Source organism: Conger conger, chromosome 18 (assembly GCF_963514075.1).
Source record: "Conger conger chromosome 18, fConCon1.1, whole genome shotgun sequence".
Classification (NCBI taxonomy): Eukaryota; Metazoa; Chordata; class Actinopteri; order Anguilliformes; family Congridae; genus Conger; species Conger conger.
Genome location: NC_083777.1, coordinates 24,152,728 through 24,174,759, shown reverse-complemented (window position 1 = coordinate 24,174,759; position 22,032 = coordinate 24,152,728). Strand labels below are relative to the sequence as shown.

General features: G+C 50.8%; 1 protein-coding gene across 11 annotated transcripts in view; it reads left to right on the top strand.

Moving 5' to 3' along the window:
- The window catches only part of birc6 (baculoviral IAP repeat containing 6), a 134,669-nt gene that overhangs the window by 59,473 nt on the left and 53,164 nt on the right, over positions 1 to 22,032 (top strand). For all 11 annotated transcript variants that reach the window (XM_061227497.1, XM_061227491.1, XM_061227500.1 and 8 more), the window contains exons 50-62: positions 709 to 988; positions 1,559 to 1,815; positions 2,765 to 2,873; positions 3,245 to 3,466; positions 3,778 to 4,594; positions 5,237 to 5,380; positions 7,899 to 8,028; positions 10,025 to 10,156; positions 11,560 to 11,721; positions 12,118 to 12,291; positions 17,685 to 17,881; positions 19,607 to 19,907; positions 20,947 to 21,164. In XM_061227497.1, the coding sequence (XP_061083481.1) occupies positions 709 to 988; positions 1,559 to 1,815; positions 2,765 to 2,873; positions 3,245 to 3,466; positions 3,778 to 4,594; positions 5,237 to 5,380; positions 7,899 to 8,028; positions 10,025 to 10,156; positions 11,560 to 11,721; positions 12,118 to 12,291; positions 17,685 to 17,881; positions 19,607 to 19,907; positions 20,947 to 21,164 (3,143 nt within the window). The remainder of the gene's footprint in view (positions 1 to 708; positions 989 to 1,558; positions 1,816 to 2,764; positions 2,874 to 3,244; positions 3,467 to 3,777; positions 4,595 to 5,236; positions 5,381 to 7,898; positions 8,029 to 10,024; positions 10,157 to 11,559; positions 11,722 to 12,117; positions 12,292 to 17,684; positions 17,882 to 19,606; positions 19,908 to 20,946; positions 21,165 to 22,032) is intronic.

Genomic DNA, 22,032 nt, shown 5'->3' with positions numbered 1-22,032 from the left:
TTTTGTTTCATCTCTATACGGCATACCTGATTCTAACAATTAGCAGCTCAATGAGATCTATAGCTTTGAGGTGTGCTTTGTGAGGATTAGAGTAGATGTCCAGGGACTGGATTTGGCAACCGTGGCTTAAATGGATGCATAAATGTGTAAATGCAGGTTCCGTGTAAATGGGTTTAAATGTACATATAATTGTGTGTAAATGCAGTTCAGTGTAAATGTACATATAATTGCATGGAAATGCACGTGTGGTGTAAATGGGTTTAAATTGACATATAACTGTGTAAATGCGCGTTCAGTGTAAAAGTACATATAACTGTGTGTAAATGCAGTTCACTGTAAATGTACGTATAACTGTGTAAATGCACGTTCAGTGTAAATGTACGTGTAACTGTGTAAATGCAGTTCAGTGTAAATGTACGTATAACTGTGTGTAAATGCAGTTCAGTGTAAGTGTACGTATAACTGTGTAAATGCACATTCAGTGTAAATGTACGTATAACTGTGTGTAAATGCACGTTCAGTGTAAATGTACGTATAACTGTGTGTAAATGCACGTTCAGTGTAAATGTACGTATAACTGTGTGTAAATGCACGTTCAGTGTAAATGTACGTATAACTGTGTGTAAATGCACGTTCAGTGTAAATGTATGTATAACTGTGTGTAAGTGCAGTTCAGTGTAAATGTCTAACTGTAAGTCCTCTCCCCAGCCTGCCCCTCCTCGGTGTCGGTGGAGATCAGCGCAGACGGGGTGAACATGCTGCCCCTCTCCACGCCCGTCATCACCAGCGGCCTCACCTACATTAAGATCCAGCTGGTGAAGGCGGAGGTGGCCTCGGCCGTGTGTCTGCGGCTGCACCGGCCCCGGGACGCCAGCACCCTAGGGCTCTCCCAGATCAAGCTCCTGGGCCTCACCGCCTTCGGCAACACCTCCTCTGCCACCGTCAACAACCCCTTCCTGCCCTCCGAGGACCAGGTCTCCAAAACCAGGTCAGCTCCTCCCCCCCCACGGGTCTGTGGTGTGTGGCCTGTGAACGAATCGTGACCGTTAGGACCGCAGCTGGGCTGGGTGACTGAATGGTGACTGTCAAGTATTCTGTCACCATGGCTACAGACAAACCTTATTTCACTGTCTGAACACGAGGTCATGTTCATGTGTGAGCTTTGCAGCTTTAGTCTCAAGTACTGTTCCTGGTTGATGGTTTCAGTTCTGCATGGTCTGGAGCTCCCTGATCAGACAAAGAACAAAGACGTGAAAGGCCTTTAAGGCACCAGATATCCAGCCTGTTAACCTGCTCTTATTCAGCTGTCTGATCCTGACTGATCCCTTACTTATTTATTCCTTACTTACTTATTTATTTACTTATTTGTCTAAATGATGTTCGTGGCTGTACAAAGTTTTTTTGTGAATCGCACCTTATCCGACCTGCTCTGTATTTTCTAATCGCCTTTCTCTGTATGATCTAATGGCCATGATATGCGCCTCTTTGTGCGTCACGTTGGACGAAAGCGTCTGCTGAATAAGATGTAACGTAACACCCTCCCCTCTCCCTGCCACAGTATCGGCTGGCTGCGGCTTCTGCACCACTGCCTGACGCACGTCAGCGACCTGGAGGCCATGATGGCGTCCGCGGCCGCGCCCACCGCCAACCTGCTGCAGACCTGCGCCGCCCTGCTGATGTCGCCGTACTGCGGCATGCACTCGCCCAACATCGAGGCCGTGCTGGTGAAGATCGGCCTGCAGTCCACCCGCATCGGCCTGAAGCTCATCGACATCCTGCTGAGGAACTGCGCCGCCTCCGGCACCGACCCCGCCAGTACGGCCCCCTAATCTCGGATTATACACATGCAGATTATAGCAGTGCAGATTATAGCGCTGGAGTTTGTAGCACTGCTGATTATAGCACTGCAGATTATAGCGCTGGAGTTTACTGTACTGCAGATTATACACCTGCAGATTATAGCGCTGGAGTTTATAGCACTGCTGATTATAGCACTGCAGATTATAGCGCTGCAGATTATAGCGCTGGAGTTTACTGGACTGCAGATTATAGCACTGCAGATTATAGCGCTGGAGTTTACAGTACTGCAGATTATAGCACTGCAGATTATAGCGCTGGAGTTTACTATACTGCAGATTATGCCACTGGAGTTTACAGTACTGTAGATTATAGCGCTGGAGTTTACTGTACTGCAGATTATACACCTGCAGATTATAGCGCTGGAGTTTACTGTACTGCAGATTATACACCTGCAGATTATAGCGCTGGAGTTTATAGTACTGCAGATTATACACCTGCAGATTATAGCAGTGCAGATTATAGCGCTGGAGTTTTTAGCACTGCTGATTATACACCTGCAGATTATAGCGCTGGAGTTTACAGTACTGCAGATTATACACCTGCAGATTATAGCGCTGGAGTTTACAGTACTGCAGATTATACACCTGCAGATTATAGCAGTGCAGATTATAGTGCTGGAGTTTATAGCACTGCTGATTATACACCTGCAGATTATAGCGCTGCAGATTATAGCGCTGGAGTTTACTGTACTGTAGATTATAGCACTGGAGTTTACTGTACTGCAGACTATAGCACTGGAGTTAACAGTACTGCAGATTATAACGCTGCAGATATACATGAGATTATACTTCAGATGTACCACTACTGATTATATACCATTTAAGACACACTACACACATTAGAGACCTCTCTCTAGTTACTTTCACTTTACTAAGCTTTCTCACTGACATTTTCCCTTGTTTAGATTTAAACAGCCCACTGCTCTTTGGAAGGCTAAACGGCCTCTCCTCCGACTCCACCATCGACATCCTCTACCAGCTGGGGACAACGCAAGACCCTGGGACCAAAGACAGGTATGCTGCGTACACAGAATGTAGCACATTCTGCCAACATTAGATTAAGCAAATATGACTAATCAGGTCACAGAATAGTGGTACCTCGTAATGCCTACTGGCTGGATGATCTGCCATGAAAAAACGAATCAATGACTCAACAGACCATAGTAATAGAGCTGACGGCACTCCAAATTGTAAGTGGTGACTCAACTATGTGAATGGAGGAGCAAAAAAACATGTGCATTTGCATGTATGGGGCAACATTGGCTCGGGCAGTAAGAGCAGTCGTCTGGCAGTCGGAGGGTTATAGGTTCGATCCTGCCCTGACGAGCCGGTCGGTGTCTTGCATGCGTCTGACGGGTAAACGTCTTGTTTCCCCCCGGCTCCAGGATCCAGGCCCTGCTGCAGTGGGTGCAGGACTCCTCCCGCGTGGCGGCCCTGAAGCGGAGCGGTCACATGGGCTACGTCAGCCCCAGCAGCTCCCCGCGGGAGTACGGCCTGCTCATGCCCTCCCCCTCGCACCTGCACTGCGTGGCGGCCATCTTGTGGCACAGCTACGAGCTGCCCGTGGACTACGACCTGCCCGTGCTGCTCAACAGGGAGCTCTTCGAGTGAGTGGCTTACCGTTATGGGGTACCCTTAAATAACGTAATTGTTTTGGATTCAAATACTTTTCTGTACTCGATCGATCATGCCTGGTGCAATTGAGCCAACCAGAAGACAGGGGTTGCACTTTTTGACAGTATTTAATAGGTTCCGGTACACCAGACAAGCTCAGCAAAGCATAGAAAAGTATTTGAATCCTGAACGATTACGTCTTTGACCCAGGTCTGTTACCCAGTGCTGCGTCCAGCCTGGACCTGAACACCCTCGAGGGTCTCTCGCCCTCTCCTCCCTGCCTGACTGTGCGCTCTCCCTGCAGGCTGCTGTACGGCTGGTCCATGTCCCTGCCCTGTAACATGGTGCTGAAGAAGGCGGTGGACAGCCTGCTGTGCTCCATGTGCCACATCCACCCCAGCTACTTCTCCCTGCTGATGGGCTGGATGGGCATCATCGCGCCCCCGGCCGCGCGCTCCCAGGCCCAGCACCGCCTCTCCATGACGGACGACGGCAAGAAGCAGCAGGACCTGAGCGCGGCGGCGCAGACGGACGACTCCAAGCACGCGCTGGCGCCCATCGCGCTGTCCGAGTCGCAGCTGGCCACGCTGGCGGCCGCCTCCCAGTCCCCCGAGGCCATCGAGCAGCTCCTGGACTCGGGCCTGCCCTCGCTGCTGGTGCGCAGCCTGGCCAGCTTCTGCTGCGGCCTGCTCTCCAGCGCCGACCTGCCCTGCCCCGCCCCGGCCGAGGCCGCCCCGGACCGCCCGCGCCGGCCCCACGCGCCCCCCGCCGCCTCCCGCCTGCCCCTGACGGCCGAGCTGGTGGCCCCCGTGCTGCGCTTCCTGACGGACGTGGGGAACAGCCACGCCATGAAGGACTGGCTGGGCGGGCCGGAGGTCAACCCGCTGTGGACCGCCCTGCTCTTCCTGCTCTGCCACTCCAGCGCCAGCGCGGGCGGCGGCCACGCCCACGCCGCCTCCGCCCCGCCCCCGCAGCCCTCGGGCTCCCGCTATTCGCTGGCCTCCTCGTCCCGCGGGGGCGGGCTCACCACCCAGCAGAGGACGGCCATCGAGAACGCCACCGTGGCCTTCTTTCTGCAGTGCATCTCCTGCCACCCCAACAACCAGCGGCTCATGGCCCAGGTACAGCGCATTAAAACACTGGGCATTACAGGGCATTATAGCTCTACAGCACAGTGTGAGGCATTACAAGGCATTACAGCACTATCCTGCACTTTGTAGGGCATTACAGGGTATTACAGCACTATACTGCACAGTGTAGGGCATTACAGGGTGGTATAGCTCTTTACAACACATTGTAGGGCATTACAGGGTTTTATAACACAGTCTCAGCCATTACAGGGTATTATAGCACACTAAAGCACGATACAGCAATGTGTAGGGCATTACAGGGCATTACAGCACATTACTGTGCACTGCAGCACTATACAGCACAGTGTGTAGGCCATTACATGATATTATGGCACATTATATGGCATTACTTGATATTCTGGCACAATACAGAGCATTACAGCACATTAAATCAATTTACAGCACATTTCTGGGCATCACAGGGCATCCTCACCTGTTCTCAACTTGCCCCGAAAAACAGGACCAGTAAATTAATTTTTCCACCCTCCCTTTACCTGGGAGTCAGGTGTGAAATCAGGTGTTGATCAGGTGTTAATTACCCCATCGGCTGTATTTGGATTGGAGGGCCAGATTTGATGGGAAAAGTTTTGTGTAGTGCTCACTGTGGCGCCCCCTGGTGGCGTGTCCCTGCAGGTGCTGTGCGAGCTCTTCCAGTCGGCTCCTCAGCGGGGGAACGTGCCCATCTCCGGGAACATCTCCGGCTTCATCCGCAGGCTCTTCCTGCAGCTCATGCTGGAGGATGAGAAGGTTACCGTCTTCTTGCAGTCCCCCTGCCCGGTAGGTACCAGTGCCCGAATTCCAGCCCCTACGCTTCAGTTTCCCCTGCTCTCCCTTCCATTCAGATGATACTTTTACCAGAAAGCCTTTCTCATGTCTCTGACCATCAACTTAAACGACATGACTCTGTGTACGTGTAGTGTCCCTTAATTTCCACTAGAGGGCAATGCTGTAGCAGAGATCCGAGGAAATGTCTGGCCCGAAAGACATTTTTTCCCCACAAAGAAATTCCACGAATTTCATTCAGTCGACCTTTAAAGCTTTGCATTCAGTGCTGGTTTATTATTCTTGTGCTTTCCTTGCCTTGTGCACTCTTTTGTAATACCCTATACCACTTATAAAGCTATTTATACCGCCGGCCAGAAGTACTGAGGGTAAATTGGTTTAGAATTGTGGTTGGCAAAATACTTTTTTTTTTTGTTGGCACAATAAGAATGGCAACAGCTCTTCATTTCAGTAATTAATTTCATTACTAAACTGTAGAATGCTCAAGGTCAACCACAGCCTCTTAATTTCTGTTGAGGTTAATTATTTATGGTCATAAAATGATTTAATGTAACAAATCTAAACTGTAATGTTTATGCATTAAGTAGGGGCGGCCCATTTCGTGGCGTGATTTACTCGGCGCGGGCGAACACGTGAGCCGAATAGAAATGTCCCCTCTCCCGCGTACTTCCTGCTTTTCACTTTCCGAAAAGTCATCCGTGATAATTTAATCTCTCGCATCCAATTTATGGCACGCTTTTAAAAGCGCGTGTCTCCTGCTCAATTTCTTCTGTATAACATAATTAACGCGACGGGAACGCTCCTAATAACGTGATTTGCTTAAAACACGGCTATTATTACATGGTTAATAATAACTTTAGCTCCTGGAAGCGTACGCATTACAGGCCAGTTAATGTTCCCTTTACCGAACGTCTTTTTCTATAATGGCGTCTGTGGACGAAACGGTTTTATTATCCGTAAGGAGCTGAAACCTGTATTTTTAATGACATGGGCGTTACCAGCAAGCTTGTGCCTGACGGCACCCTCCTAACCATGGCGATTTTCACGACGTAACGCGTACTCACACCCCATATAGTTTAATATGCATTATACGTGTATATGTATATTTAATGTGCATAGTGTCTTTCTATTCCCTGGGCGGATTTTAGCTGCGTAATTGAGGGAGGCAGTTGGAGTGGATCACTAAGCAGTTTATCAAACCGAGCCACTTAGTCCATCAGAAAACACGCAGGCTTGGATTTGACATGCATCGCTATGGGCAGTGTCTGAGAAGCCACCATCCTACTGCTAACATTCAAGCTCAATTAGACCAAAATGTCTTAAGATAAATGACTTTCGCGATTATTTTTGAAACGCACTGGAGTGAAATGTATATGTGCGTGTGTGCATGCGTCCGTGTGTGTGTGTGTGTCTCTCCTTGGGGGTGTCGGTTGCGCTAAAGCTGTAATTTGAGCAAATTCGCCCTAATTGTGAAAAATAAATATAGCTGGCCTTTGAGAGCTACTTAATTCAATTGATTTTGCCATTTAACCTGCTCAACGAAAAAAATCTCAAACAAGAAGCTTGAAAGTACATGACCAGAAAATCTATTTTCACATGAGGCAATCTTGGAACAGAAATTTAATCTGCCACTGAAATATGAGTTTTTAAACTTTGATTTAGTCTCATTTCCTGACCCACTCCAAGTCCATAACTAACCGCAGGGATCTTTGAGATTTGATATGTCTGAGGTTCGCTTGCTCACAGACTGTGTCGCACCAAGAAAAAAAACAGCAAATCACAAAACAGTCGTGACCACAAAGGAAAAAAAAAATCCCTAAAAATGGAATCAATCCTGAGTTCGAAAAAAAAAGGTTATTTTATTTCCTACAGTCTCCGTTAACCACACGCATTGAGCGTTTCCCGTGTAAGACGGCGAGAAACGCACACACCGGCCCGGCTGATATTGTTTGTTTGGAGAGCGCGCTGAATTATTGACCGGCGGGAGAGGCTCTGAGTGCGCGGCGGCGGTCTGAGCGGGTTTAACGGTTGAACCGCCCCGCGCTCGGGCGATGGCTTGTCGCCTGCAGGTAGGAAAAGCAATAAATGTCGCCGGGAATGAAGCGCGCATGTAACATTTATGCCCAATGAGGAGCCGCGTCAGCTCCTATAAACCCGGAGGAGCGGGAGGAGGGGCGGCCCTGTCTCCGGAACCTTCTCTCCCCATCCCGCCCAGCAACGCTGTCCAGAAAGAGGGGGGACGCCCGATGGTAGCACCTGCGCTGCTTTCAGTTTGGGCGTCTTTGCTGTGGGTCTGGTGTTCTGAACCAGTTGCGCCCCGGAATATGTACAGGACTTTAGTGTGTTTTTAATGCGATTTCATTCTGTTTGTTATGCTAATTCCCCACTATCTGGAGACCAGACAGAGCAGTGATTCTGAAAGGTCTGTGTGGCTGTGGGTGGGGCCTCTCTTATGATCCATGTGGTCTTATGGTCTCCTCTCACTATTTCCGCCCCCCTCCCGTTTTCCCAGTTGTACAAAGGACGCATCAACGCCACCAGTCATGTGATCCAGCACCCCATGTACGGAGCGGGGCACAAGTTCCGCACCCTGCACCTCCCCATCTCCACCACCCTCGCCGAGGTCCTGGACCGTGTATCTGGTACGTGCCTCTGTGTGACTGCCTGGTGTTCACGGAGTCTGCCTTTTATACTGTGCTCATGCTGCATTATGCGCAGGTAAAGAGACCAACAGGCTGTCTGAATGATTTGAATCACATTCACTCACTGTCAATAATACATGCTGGCACATATACATGCGTACCCACACATACACATACACACACACACACACACACACACACTCTCTCATGATCCACGTTATGAAGCTGCTCCACATGTTCAGCAGTCCAGCACTTTATCCTCTTCCTCTGGCCTTTTCATTTTAAGTGGGTGACATTTTTGATGGTAATGTAGCCTGACATCTACACACACACACAGCGTATTTGTGATTTGTGCAGTGGAGCCCTCCAAACGCTGACCTTTCGCAGTGATAAGTCTGTGCGATCACAGTCCCTCATTAGCAAGCCCAGAACATTTGCATTAGCAGCCTCGCTGTCTGGAGCATTAGCAGCCTTGCAGCCTGGCGAGTTAGCTTTAGCATCCATTAGCATTAGCACGCTCGCAGGCCGGAGCATTAGCATTAGCAGTATCTCAGGCCAGAGCATTAGCATTAGCAGCATCACAGGCCAGAGCATTAACAACCTTGTAGGCCTGACCATTAGCATTAGCAGCCTTGTAGGCCTGAGCATTAGCAGCGTAGCAGGCCGGCGCGTTAGCAGCATGGCTGACTTCGATTCGCCGCTGATTAATGGCCGGGAAAGGATCCCGTGCCACGATGCTTAGCCACATTTAGACGGAGCGTTTCCCTCCAATGCCAGCCGCGCGCAGCCATAAATAACAGCAGCTTTGTACCTGCTCAGAGGTCTGCCCCTGCCCTGCAGTACATCTCCCTCAGGCGCCAAACCCTCCAACAAATGTGCCGCCGCTTGGATCAAGGTCCTCCTCGAAATCCCATCCCTTGTTTACCCTGTGAGTGCCAGTGATGCATTTATGTCTGATCGGTCCCCCCCCCCCCAGTCCCTCATGTTGTCCTTGCCCGACCCCGGTCTCGGCTGCGGTTTGGAGGAGAAGTTGCGGCTAATTTGTCACTTGGACCCCGGCCAAAACTTCTATTATTTTTCTAAAAATAATCTGGGGCTGTGTTTATCTCACCGTAAACAAACCCAATCCCATTTTCCGCTGGGAAGGTCAGCTTTCCGTTATTTCGCTCAGTTAAGGCAGGGCCACAGCAGCGAAGGAGCCTCCGTTGTGACTCTCCGGACCTGCAAGAGCTGGCCTAACCTGCCGTGCGTATAAACCCTTACACCACTGCTGGCCGTCAGGGGGTTTTCTCTTGGGTTCACGCAGCTGAAGACATGAGGCTTAAGGCTGAAAGCGTGTTCTAAACCCTCAAGGTGTTACCTGTGCATGAAGGACAAACCGGCACTGTGCCGTCGGTAGTGTGGAAGGGGGTGCTTTGCCCAGGCAAGCGTCGTGCTCTGTGATGGATGGTTCTCCGCCTGGGAACCTTGAGGAGGTTGGATTGCTCCCACTCCCCCTGCTCCTTATTCAGGTGGAATGGGTGGGGGGGGGGGGGTTGGGGAATAGGATTAATTCTGTGGAGGACAGGGCGTCTGTAAACAAGGGTCTTTCCAGTCTCCTCAGGAGCGATTGGAATTGTTAATGCGCTGCCTTTATCAACTGCGCACTTCCAATCTCCACTGATAACATAAAGGGGTCACGAGCCCATCTGATTGCATTTCATCAAGGGGAATGCCTTTCATTTGACTATGCAGGGTCAGTGGAGATGAAGCAAGAACAACATAGAGCTCTGTCATTGAGAGCAGTGGCTTCTTTTGTGCAGCATGTAAAGAAGTTGCTACCCTTTTGATTGGACATCACAGGACAAAAAGATACCTTGTCACTGTGCTGTAGGAAATTCCAGGGCAGAAGTCCCCCCTGCTGACTTCTGCCCTGGTTGACACCACCTCCCTGACTGACCCCGACCCTAATCTCACTCTGCCCCCTCCTGTACCTCCCCCCCCCCCCCTTCCGCAGACACCCCGAGCATCACAGCCAAGCTGATCAACGAACAGAAGGAGGACAAGGAGAAGAAGAACCATGAGGAGAAGGAGAAGATGAAAGCTGACAGCGGCTTTCAGGACAACTACAGCGTGGTGGTAGCCTCAGGTACGCACACTTCCTCCTGCTTCCCGCTCTCAGGCTCAGCCAATCACGCCTCCTGCTCTCAGGCTCAGCCAATCACACCTCCCAGTCTCAGGCTCAGCCAGTCACGCTTCTTCAAGGTGTTTGAGTGACAGTAGACAGCAGCTTATTCTGTCTACTTTGTGCTATTATGAAAGGAGCTTTGCTTTCTGTTGGTTCCTTATTCAAGGCTTCTCCAATGTGTCTTAAATGTCAGGGGCGATACTAATTACGTTGGACTTATCTTGTGTTTTTCTTTTTGTTGAATTATAATATGTCTGTGAAGTACTGGATGGAAGTAAATATGATTTATCTGCTCTGTCTCCACTGAGTTCAAATAAAGTTTATTTTCAGTTTTGCTGAAACTCTGGCATGTTGAAATGGCTTTAATCTTACCAGTCTTTTGTGTTGTGGTATCAAATGCCATACCGAACATGTGCTGTATGAGACCATTAAAACATTAGGTACCTTTTTTTGCACTAACTATAGCAGAGCCTTTAGTTTTGGAGCCTTGGTCCCTCTCGGTTCGTGTCCTGATTGGCTGTCATTGGCTAGTCCATTCTGATTGGCCCTCATCAGAAAGGGTGTTCTGATAAGCTCCCATGAGCCAGGCTGTTCTGCTTGTTTTCCACAGTCGTCAGGCAGAAAGAAGTGTCTCCGTATCTCATTCCCAAAATCTGCCTAAAAGGCTTGATAACAAAGTGATGGAAAGTTACAATGAACGTTTCAGCAGTATGTTTCACTGAAACGCGAGGGACAGAGCCCGCTACTAGCGCTGTCGTTGTTTTAATGAAAAGGTATTCGGGCCAGTTATGTGAATGAAATTGGTCAGATGTGGCTTTCCAACTTGCTCACGTCTCCTTTTCGTTTGCGAGTGCAAATTTTATCCAGAGTTTAATGGCTTTCCTTGTTGCCGCACTAGCTATGTGAGCTGCAGAACCAGCTTCATATGTTCATATGTAATTATAATGTCATTAGATATGTAATATAATTATAATGTAATTATAGTGGTAATTACATATGTTCATATGTAATAACCTCTGACAGGACAGCAGAATCCCTCCCCCTATTTCGACGCAGACTAAAAACACATTTCAAACTGTACCTTAGTCCTCCCTCCTGATTTCCCACCCTCCCCTTTCCAATATCCCTCTTGTCTAACCCAAAAAAATAAATAATAATTGCACTTAGGATGACTGTATTTTTTGTTTAAAACCGCACTTCATGTGTATTTTACTAGTTAATGATGTGATGCTTTAACTTGTGGAAGAACCTATGCACTTGTAAGTCGCTTTGTCATTTTAGTCACTTGCGTCTGCCAAGTGACTAAAATGGAAAAAATGTAAATGTCAATAATGACGAGACTTTTAATCTCTGCCTTCCCTCAGGCCTGAAGTCCCAGTCGAAGAGGGCGGTCTCCACTCCCCCGCGCCCCCCTTCTAGGCGGGGCCGCGTGATGAGTGACAAGCTGACCGCCTCGTCGGGGGTGGACTCCTCCTCCAAAACCATCAGTGTGCCTGTCTTCCACCTCTACCACAAGCTCCTCCCAGGTCAGCACTCGCCCCGCCCCGCCCCTCCCCGTGCCCACAGCCAATGGGAGCCCATCGACCAGGCCAATACAGTCCTACTCCTATTTCAGCCCGCTCACACTGAGCTGCATCTCCACCCCTGAGCTGATTAGCCTGAAGCACACACAGTAAACCTGTAAATAAACACACATCTGTCTTCAACATAGACCAATTTTCCTCAATAATGCAGCACACAATCTAGGCTTTCTCAGTTCTAAAATGTTTCAGGATTGTCAAATATGAAAGGTTGAAAGTGAATATGGCAGAAGACTTCGTTTCTCTGTTTAGTCGGTGATTGCCTTCATTGCTGTGTGCAACACGGTGTAATAAAATGCAAGGTTGGCTCATGTGCGGTGATCCACCTCCTCTCTCCCCCAGGTCAGCCCCTGCCTGCAGAGATGACCCTGGCCCAGCTCCTGACCCTCCTGTACGACCGCAAACTGCCCCAGGGCTACCGCTCCATCGACCTGACGGTCAAACTGGGCTCCAAGGTCATCTCCGACCCCGGCCTCTCCAAAACCGACTCCTTCAAGCGTCTGCGCACAGAGAAAGGTATCTGCCCCTTCTGTAACCCTGCGTGCGCGCGCACACACACACACACACACACACACACACACACACACACACACACACACACACGTGCCGCTCACAGTCTCAACAGTGCACTCAAACAAGCTGAGAAGTTGAAGGCTGACGCCTCTGTGCTGACAGCTTGTTCTATGGGAGTGAGCGTCTTTCTCCACAGCCGTCTATTTGCCTGTCGTGATGTCGCAGGTTCACCCACAGAGAGGTGCGTAGGATATTATTACACATCTCAGGCGGAAGCTTTTGTCAGCGGCACTCGTTTGAAAAGCACCCAGCTGTCATTTTCTGTTTCTCAATGAATTTTGACGGCGCTGGACTGATGTTGAAAATATCTCTTGTTTTCCCTCTCGGGAATCTCGTTTGGCTGGTCCTCTTTGCTTTGGCTCATTTGCTGATGCTGTAGCGTAATTATTTTAGGGATGGAGATTTGCTCAAGGTTGACAGGGGGGAAGTGAGCTGTTACCTGGGAGGAGTTCTCATCGCTGAGGTGGGTGGATGGGTGTCGGGGGAGGCGCTCAAAGCTCTCGCCTCGGTCGAGATGCGGTGACGGCTCGAGGGCTTCAAGCCCACTCGTTGCTAAGGACCGCCGCTGCCGGTGGCAACAGCGGGACAGCAGTGGGCGGGCTCAGGTCTGTCGAGCCACGCCTCCTGACTGAAGACAACAGCATCTTTCAATATGGCTCGTGTATAATACCGAAGATTTAGGGAACGGGCCTGGCAAATGTGATTGACTTTAGCTGAGCTGAGACTGTATGTAGGATATCTTTTTATATGCAGTTAATGCGATGAACGGTTTGCTGTTTTGTGTAGAAGGCACAGAGACCCTCAGATTGTTCCAGGCCAGCCTTCAGGCAGCGCTGGATATTGTTGTCTGTTGGTGAAAAAAATGGTTAAAAACGGCCCGTTCATATTGTCGTGTGTTCTGATGTTCTTACATGAGCTCCAGGGTTGTGGCTGGGATTTTGGGTATGGGTTACACCGCAGTTTGCTCGGAGGCTAGCTGACCCCATGTCTTCCTTTAATGTCACGAGTCCTCTGGTGTGGCGTGAATCCTTGTGACCTTTAAACCGACCGGTTTCCCTGACATTCTCCTGGGTAACGTCGTGCCTCTTCTGTAAACAGCGGTGCTCCTGGCTTTTCGTTCTGTGTCTTAAGGTTCGACCTGCGGTTCCTTCCTATACTACGCAGTTCATGTCATTAAGCCAAACGATTCTCATTTAACTTCGTTTTGTCAGTTTAAGCGAAGTGACCGTTTCATCGGCAACTCACAAGGGCATACCAGCGTCCCCCGCTTTCTCAGTTGTGGTCACATGCACTTGATACCGTCTAGACTATTCATCTCAATTCAGTTGTGTTTGTATAGCGCTTTTTACAGAAGTAGCAGAAGCACAGTAGCAGAACAGGAACATGGTGGGGGTGGGCTAGAGCGGTCCGTGAACTCAGGAACACTCAGGAACCTGGAGTCTAAGGTGATACCTCAGACATCAAAGCACATCTCTAACAAAGTAAAGTTGGCCCGTATTCTTTTTTTTTGGTCTTTGAATTTGTGTCTAGCACGGAAAACTCCACGGGAAAAAAAAAAAAGAAAAAGTTCTGAGGCTCCTCTGTACTGGTGTTTGATTCCCCAGTGCGTTTCCCTGTTTCACTGAGCGCGGTTATGCATTCTTTTTAACTCTGAATCCCTTCACATGCCTCCTCTCAAAGGCATTGATTTTTGCTTTGCCCAAAACACTCCTCAGCTACTCCTCCGCTGTTCTCCTTTCAAGGGTTGAGAGCCCCCCCCACCCCCCCCTCCCGACCGTGCTGACAGGCGTGTTGGTGAAGCTGGCTGTGCGTGTGTACCGTGCCCTGATTTCCCTTAATAGAACCAAATTTACCTGGGTGGCACCAGGCTTACACTGATAGGGTCTAATTTACACTCGTAGAACCCACTTATTTTAGTTGATAACTCCTGGTTCCTGCTGATAGCACTTGATATGAGTGTTGCAGGTTAATTTTCTGCTTGGAGGATCCTCCCTCCCGAAAGGGAAAGTGTTCTTTCTGGTAAAGCGGGCTTGGATAGACTCGTGCCTCCATTAACACATGGGGGGAAAAAAAATAAGATTCATGGTTGTCTGTATACTTCAGGAGTCTTATAGCTTATAGGTTTTGCTTTTCATTTTAAACTCTCATTCTGCTAAAACTGGATTTTTCTGGCTCCTCGTCACAACGCGGCGAGATCGGAGTGGGTTTGGTTCGTGCGTATTCGCTCCAGACATTCACTGGCGTGTTGTGCGTTGGGCGGTGCCGGTCTTGGCCCAGCCGTGAGAGGGTTTTTGTTCCATTAGGCTGAGGAACACAGCCCTGCCAGATGCGAGTATCAATAAATAAGCACCCTCCTAATATTTAATATTGAGTGTCATTCCACACAGTACAGCAGTAAACAATGAGGACGATGAATTAAACATCCGTAGCAGTCTGCTCCAGTGTAACTGTACTATGAGCTGTATTGAGATGTTGGAGATGGTGTATATTGGTGTACTGGCACCATTTCTGCAGGACTGCATACCTGGTCCTTCCTATCGTAGATCCGTCTCGCGACAAACATTTGATTGATGTTGTTGGGGACCAACAGTGTGCCCGTCTCAACTTTGGATGTTGATCCATCTCTGGTATCTTTATTGAGAGTACCGACAGATTGAGCTGTTAGGCATGTGTTTATCCTGTCAACCCCCCGCCAGAAAATGACTTCCCTGTAAGTGGCAGCGTTGTTTCCCGGGAGTTGATGCCTTGTTGAATGCCATTGTCGTGGGGGTGACCTTGGCACCCGAGGAGAGTAATTCTCGATGTCAGACCGTTTCTTCCAGTGCGTACTGTAGCCTTTATTGCTGTCGCCATCCAGTCTAAACGCCCCGGGAGGGGGGTGTCGTCTGAGGGAAAGGGCCCCCTGGCTTTACCCGGCAGCCCCCTCTCCTCCTCGCCATCGCCCGGGTAACGGCGGCCGCGCGGGCAGTCTCTGGCCCCCGCAGAGACTGATGAAGGGGGAGCAGGCGGTGACCTGGACTAATGCAGAAAGAGGTCCTGGGAGAGCTCTAAACCCAGCAGAGGATGTGGCCAGAGGAAGCCCTCCACCATCCATTTACCCCCCTTCCTGGTCCCCACAGAACCAGGGATCCATAAAGAGAAGCTAAGGCCCCTAAAAGCCTTTTCATCAACTCCGGCAAATGGACCGGGCCTTTTAGAGCAGGATGACGCTAACTGCCCTGCCCCCCCTCCCCTCTCTAACCATTTTAAAGTTTGAAGGCTCATTTTTTTTCACTGTAGATTGATCTCAATGGAGGCAAAGAGCAGGCGGGTTTCATTCACATGCAGTGGAGCTGAATCAGGGAGGTTTTTTTTTGAGGTTTTCTGTGGAAGCTGATGGTGTGGAACGTGGTATAGTTCTCCCTGTACCCGGTCAGATGGCTGTAATAAAGCTGGAAAAAGATGGGGGTTTTTTTGTGCCGTGCGGTTTCCTTTGCCCCGTGCGGTTAATTTGCTGCCGGGGTCAGGCCCTGGTGTGCCGTCGGCTAAATTAGGGGTGCTGGAGGGCACAGGTCTCCCACTGCCTCCCGGAGACCAGCCACTGCTCCACACTCATACCTATTAATGCACCGTGGGGATGAGCTGGGCTTTAGGTATTCTCCTCATCTCTGTCTCTCTGTTTCCATCTCTCCCTCTCTCACTGTCCTTCTCCCCCCTCTCTCTCATTCTCTCTCACTCCCTTATTCTATCTTTCTCATTTTCTCTCTCTCGGTCCCTCTTCTCCCCCCTCTCATTCCATCTCCATTTTTTTCCCTCTCTACCTTATTCGATCTCTCATTTTCTCTCTCTGACTAGTCTCTGACTCTCTCTCTCTCTCTCTCCCTCCATCCAATTCAGTTTGGAAATGTGGATAGCGCCGGCTATAGCAAAGTCCCAGACTCGTTACGGTCCTTATTAGTCCGAGCCCCTTTTAGCAACTTTTAAAGAATTCGTCACAGAAAAGTCCAGAGTGTGAGAGAAGGGGGTGGATGAATCTCTTATTTTCTCCTGAAGTGAGATGACGTGCGGCTCTCGTAGATGACCTGTCAATCGACTGCGCCGTCATGTCGCTGAAAAAACCGAGCTCGCCAGGAAAAAAAGAACAATAACCGGCGCTATATTTACCCCCGCCTTCGCCACAGAGCAGTGACAAGTGCAAACGAGGACACGGCGTCTCCTCAGACTGCGTTATCGCCGCTCGTAATGGCTGCTCGTAATGGCCGCTCGTAACGGCCGCTCGTAATGGCCCTCGTGTGGGGCCCCGCCCCAGCTCGCATCACAGCCGCGCTCGTTTTTTACGGGACCGCGTCTCGGTCGAGTCCAGGCACTCCGGGTCCGTTTTAGTCCCTGCTTTTACGGCGCCGCGTTCTGCGAGCCGAACGGTGGTGCGGATCCGTGTTCCGGGAGTTTTACTCTCCCCTTACGACGGGCGTTTGTTACGCTGTGCGGAAAGCCTGATGGCCTATCCCTCCACTCTCCTCAGTGCCGATGTCCGGTCCTCATGTTCTGTCTCGTGTGTAGAAACCTGCTCGTAGAGTTCTGTCACATGGACATTAAATATCAAATAATGAAGTACTGATGAGGCTGGAGATCTAAATAAAGAAAGGATCCGCACATTTATTTATTTATTTACAGTGCACATTAATCAGCATGTTCAGTTTCCACGTCAATGTAAATGTGCCAGAGTTAATGAGCTCATTTTCATCTGTAGTCCCTAACCTGCATGTCTTTGGACTAAAGGAGAGATAAGAATAGATTGGTGTTAGTTGAGCAGCGGAAAACAAAGCATTATGGGCCAGGCTGAAATCCCTCTCCAGTGCTGTCGGGTCTCAGGGTCTGCATATTTCAGTGGTGCGATTTCAGTCAGAATCCAGTTCGGGCCTTGGAAAACGAGGAGTGCGGAGGTGTGCGTTCAGCTAACCGTTGACTTAAATTAATCTCCGACACTGTGGACCTCCAGGACAGCGGCCCCACATCCCTGGTGCTGGAGAGAAAGTGGAGAGATGGCTGTGAGATTCTTTAATTGCGTTTAATCTCCCTGTTGTTGCAGCAGCCTCGCTCCATATGGAGAGCGCTAGCGAGCCGTTTGCAGTGTTTTGAGAAGAGAAGTAATTGCTTTGTTCCACCCATTTAAAATATTCCCTCTTTTTTGTAATTACCATCCCGAATCGCACGGTTAGCTGTTCCCAGTGATTTTGAGCCGTTTAATGGCTCAGACCACCCAAGTTAATGCAGTGAGATCCGAGGGCTTTTAACGGCGTTTCCCCCCCGAGGGCTCCAGCGGCGGGATTCAGGGTTTTTATTCTCGCCCCCTCCAGAGCACGCGGAGATGCTGAACGCCTGCCCCGAGGACGAGGCCATGACCCCGGGCGAGGAGTGCCTGGAGACGGCCATCGACGAGTCCCTGCTGGAGACCAGCCCCATCCAGTCCCCCCTGCAGGTGTTCGCCGGGATGGGCGGCCTGGCGCTGATCGCCGAGAGGCTGCCCATGCTGTACCCCGACATCATCCAGCAGGCAAGCCGCTCCCCGACCACCCGAAACCCCCCGTTCTCAGTCACCGTCTTCAGCCCCTCTTCCACCAGGGAGACGCCCTGCTGCAGCGCTGCCCCTGAAGAACATCTCAGGCCCAAGCCTGACATTCACTCCCAGCCATTTTGGGCCTTGTAAACACAGATTTCAATATAATCATACAGTGTAATTCCAGTTTGTAGGAGAAGTAAAGTACATGGAAATCAAATTGATAGTTGCCAGTTCTAACACTATACATTTTCCATTTATAAAACCTTTAATACATAATAGTGTTTATTTTCTTAGCAACTTTAATGCTTGGTTTTAATATCAGTTGATTTGGATTCATGAAGTCACTTTGACCCACCATTTGGGACACCCGCAGTCCCCTGTAGGTATAACATCATCCAAATGATAAATGATGTGTTGTCTCGGTGGAACACTGTCCGAGTCCCAGTCTAAACTCCCTGGTCCCCCGTACCCATCCCCTCCCCCCGCCGCTGCATCGTGCCTTATAAACGAAGGTAAACACATTCTCTGCGGCGTAATTGGAGGCGCGCGGGGACACGGCGAGGGGCCTGAAACAGAATTAGGCCTGTTTTTCAGACCGTCCCGGAGGAGTGACATTATGTAAGCGTCGCCGCTGGTGTCTCCCGCTGGAGGCGGTGCTGAGAGTGGCCCTCGCGTGGGGCCAGAAACGGTGTTTATTCAGCCCGGCTGAAATCTCCCCCGTATGCGGTCGCTTTGGCTTTAGGGCGACAGCATTAAACATCCAAAAGGGAGTGATGAATTATTGTTTCCTGCCTCTCTGGCGTACTAATAATTGATGTTTTGCTTTCTTGACACTCGAGTGTTTCTCCAGCTTTCGCATTCTGTCCACTGCTCAGAAACCCAGAACTTTCTACGGCAGTCGTGGTCCTCAGCCGTCGTCCTAACCGGGAGCGCGTGTCTGCGTTGTCCTCCAGGCTGTAGGGCTGGCCGCAGTGTGTATGAGGATGTTAGAGTAGCTGTCACTGGTGGTGACTGTAAGCAGTGCGGTGATGATTATCGGTGAAAATGCGGACGGCGGCCCACCTTTTGGCCGGCTGCTTTTAGACACACGTCGAAGGTTTGACGATTAATTTGGGATAACAAAATATGTCAATGGAACAGTTTATCTGCCTGCCACCAGCACCTCCATCTGGCACATAGCTGGCTGCTCAAAAACTTTTGGTCCATTATTGCATTACTGTCATTGGGCAGCAGGCCTGGGCAAGATACGCATTTAATTTAAAATTTGGATACTTGTCCTGTGCTCTTTTGATCATGCCTGGTGCAATTGAGCCTGCCAAAAGGACCAGAAGGCAGGCACTGCCCTTTTTGAGGAGTATTTTGCAGGTTCCAATACACCAGACAAGAGTAGAAAAGTGCTTTCATCCAAAACAAACATGTATTCAGCAAGGTCAGTTGGGCAGACACTCGTACTCATAGAGTACCCATGACTTTGCCTGTAGCATAGTGGCCAAGGCACACGACTGGGACCCGCAAGGTTGGCGGTTCAATCCCTGATGTCGCCACGATGAGATCTGTGCAGCTGTCGGGGCTCTTGAGCAAGGCCCTCAACCCCACATTGCTCCAGGGGAGGATTGTCTCCTGCTTAGTCTAATCAACTGGAAGTGGCTTTAAGATAAAGGCATCAGCTGAATAACACGCCAGGTAATGTAATGACGGATGTGGGATGTCCCCCTGCAGGTGAGCGCCCCCGTGGTGGCCTCCACCACGCAGGAGAAGCCCAAGGACAGCGACCAGTTCGAGTGGGTGACCATCGAGCAGTCGGGCGAGCTGGTGTACGAGGCGCCCGAGACCATCGCCGCCGAGCCCCCGCCCATCAAGTCGTCGGTGCAGACCATGTCGCCCATCCCCGCCCACTCCCTGGCCGCCTTCGGCCTCTTCCTGCGGCTGCCCGGCTACGCCGAGGTGCTCCTGAAGGAGCGGAAGCACGCCCAGTGTCTGCTCCGCCTGGTGCTGGGGGTGACCGACGACGGAGAGGGCAGTAAGTGACTCCGCTCACAAGAAACCGCACACCCACCTCCGGCATGGACGGAGTCTCATTTCAACTCTGGAGGGGACACTTTTCTCACTGTAGGATGACAGGCCGACACGGTACCACCCAATACCAAATATGATCATTTTGGGATTTTTGATGTTTTCCCAAAATTGAACTTTGTGGGGATGTGCCCCCCCCCCTTTCCCTCTCTCGGGTCTACGTCCTTGCTCACAGGTTTTCCCAGCTTAACCTCAACTGTCCCCTAAAAAGACCTTCACTCTTCATCGATGGCCTGACTTTCCTTGAAGTCCCAAATAATAACCTTGTTTTTATTCGCACTTTCCGAACTCTTCTGCTCGTTGTTTTTCCCTCCCTAGTTCCTTAAAGGAACCCCCGAAGCGGAGGTTAAACTGCAAACTTTCTGTGCGCTCGCACTGAATTTAGTGCCCACCAAACACCTGGGAAAGAGCCGCTAGTTTTCTCCTGAAGTTAAAAAGCTATTGATTGTTCTGAGGAGCGGAACAAGCAGATCGATACGCCTCCTCCTCTGAACCCTCCCAATATTTAGCTGTGGGTGACATAATATAGCTGATTTATATCGACTCTCATCACCCGGGGCGTGGGATCGAGTGGCTGTTTTAATCTCCCCATTAAAACTGAGGTATGTTTACACCACCCAGCGCAGTTATTCCCCCTTAGTCCTTCAGACCCGACCAGTCCCTCGAATCCGTGGCTGATTTCAGTAAACTAATCACATTAGCCTGTTTAATATTGACAACTCCTGCCCTTCAACGCGTTAGATTCAACCTCAGCCAGTCCAGCGCAGAGCAGCCTGTGTTATTGATGTGTATTTAGCCCAGGTCTCCTGGGGATAAAGTAAAGGTGTTTTTTATGGCTTGATCTCGAGCTGAATTTAAGACCCGTGGCCTCTGGCCAGCCGTGCCGCTGGTCACACCCGCGGTTTGTCCGATCCGACGGATGGGACGACCTGATTGGACGGGCTCCGGGGTGCGGGCGTGTGATTGGTGCTGTGTTTCCCCCACAGGCCACATCCTGCAGTCGCCGTCGGCGAACGTGCTGCCCACGCTGCCCTTCCACGTGCTGCGCACGCTGTTCAGCACCACGCCCCTCACCACGGACGACGGGCTCCTGCTCCGCCGCATGGCCCTGGAGATCGGGGCCATCCACCTGATCCTGGCCTGCCTGTCGGCCCTCAGCCACCACGCGCCCCGCATCCCCAACACCAGCGCCAACCAGTCAGAGGTGAGGTCTGCCCTCCTGCCCCGTCCCGCACGCTCTGACCGAGGGCTACCCAAATCACACTATCACACCCAAAGCCCCCCTCCTTACTGACACACTGACCAAGGGCTACGTCACACCCAAAGCCCCCCTCCTTACTGACACACTGACCGAGGGCTACATCACACCCAAAGCCCCCCCACTGTCACACTGACCGAGGGCTACATCACACCCAAAGTCCCCCCTCCTTACTGACACACTGACCAAGGGCTGCATCACACCCCCGCCCCCTACTCCCTGCCCACACCCCACCCAAACCCCAACCATGCTCTGACCCCGGGACACACCATGCCCAAATTCAGTCCGGCCTGCCCATGCCCTGTCCCCAGGGTAACATCACACCCCAACCCCCTTCTCCCAGCCAACCCCCCCACCCTCCTCGCTCTGTCCCCACCCAAACCCCAACCACGCTCTGACCCCGGGGCGCACCATACCCAAATTCACTCCGCCCTGCCCACGCCCCACGCCCCACGCCCCGTTCCCCGGACTACATCACACCCGCATCTCTCTTCTTACTCAACCCTCGCCCCCACACTGCCCCCGTCCCTGTTCAGGCACAGAGTGCTCTCTGTCGGGAGGGAAGAGGTCGTGGGGTCCCGAACAGACATTGAACAGGTCGAGCACGGCCGGCTGTGCCGATTAGTTTCACCCCGACACCGTCTGCTTCTGCTCCCAACATTTCTCATATAATACTGCTCATATTATTATTCTCAGACACTGCTAGAAAGTAGTTTTATGTAAATGCGTGTTTGCGCTGAGAGGTGACAGAATGAACTTTTGTGTATGTACGACGGGGTTTGTTCAGGACAGCACCTATGAAAATGGATTCTTT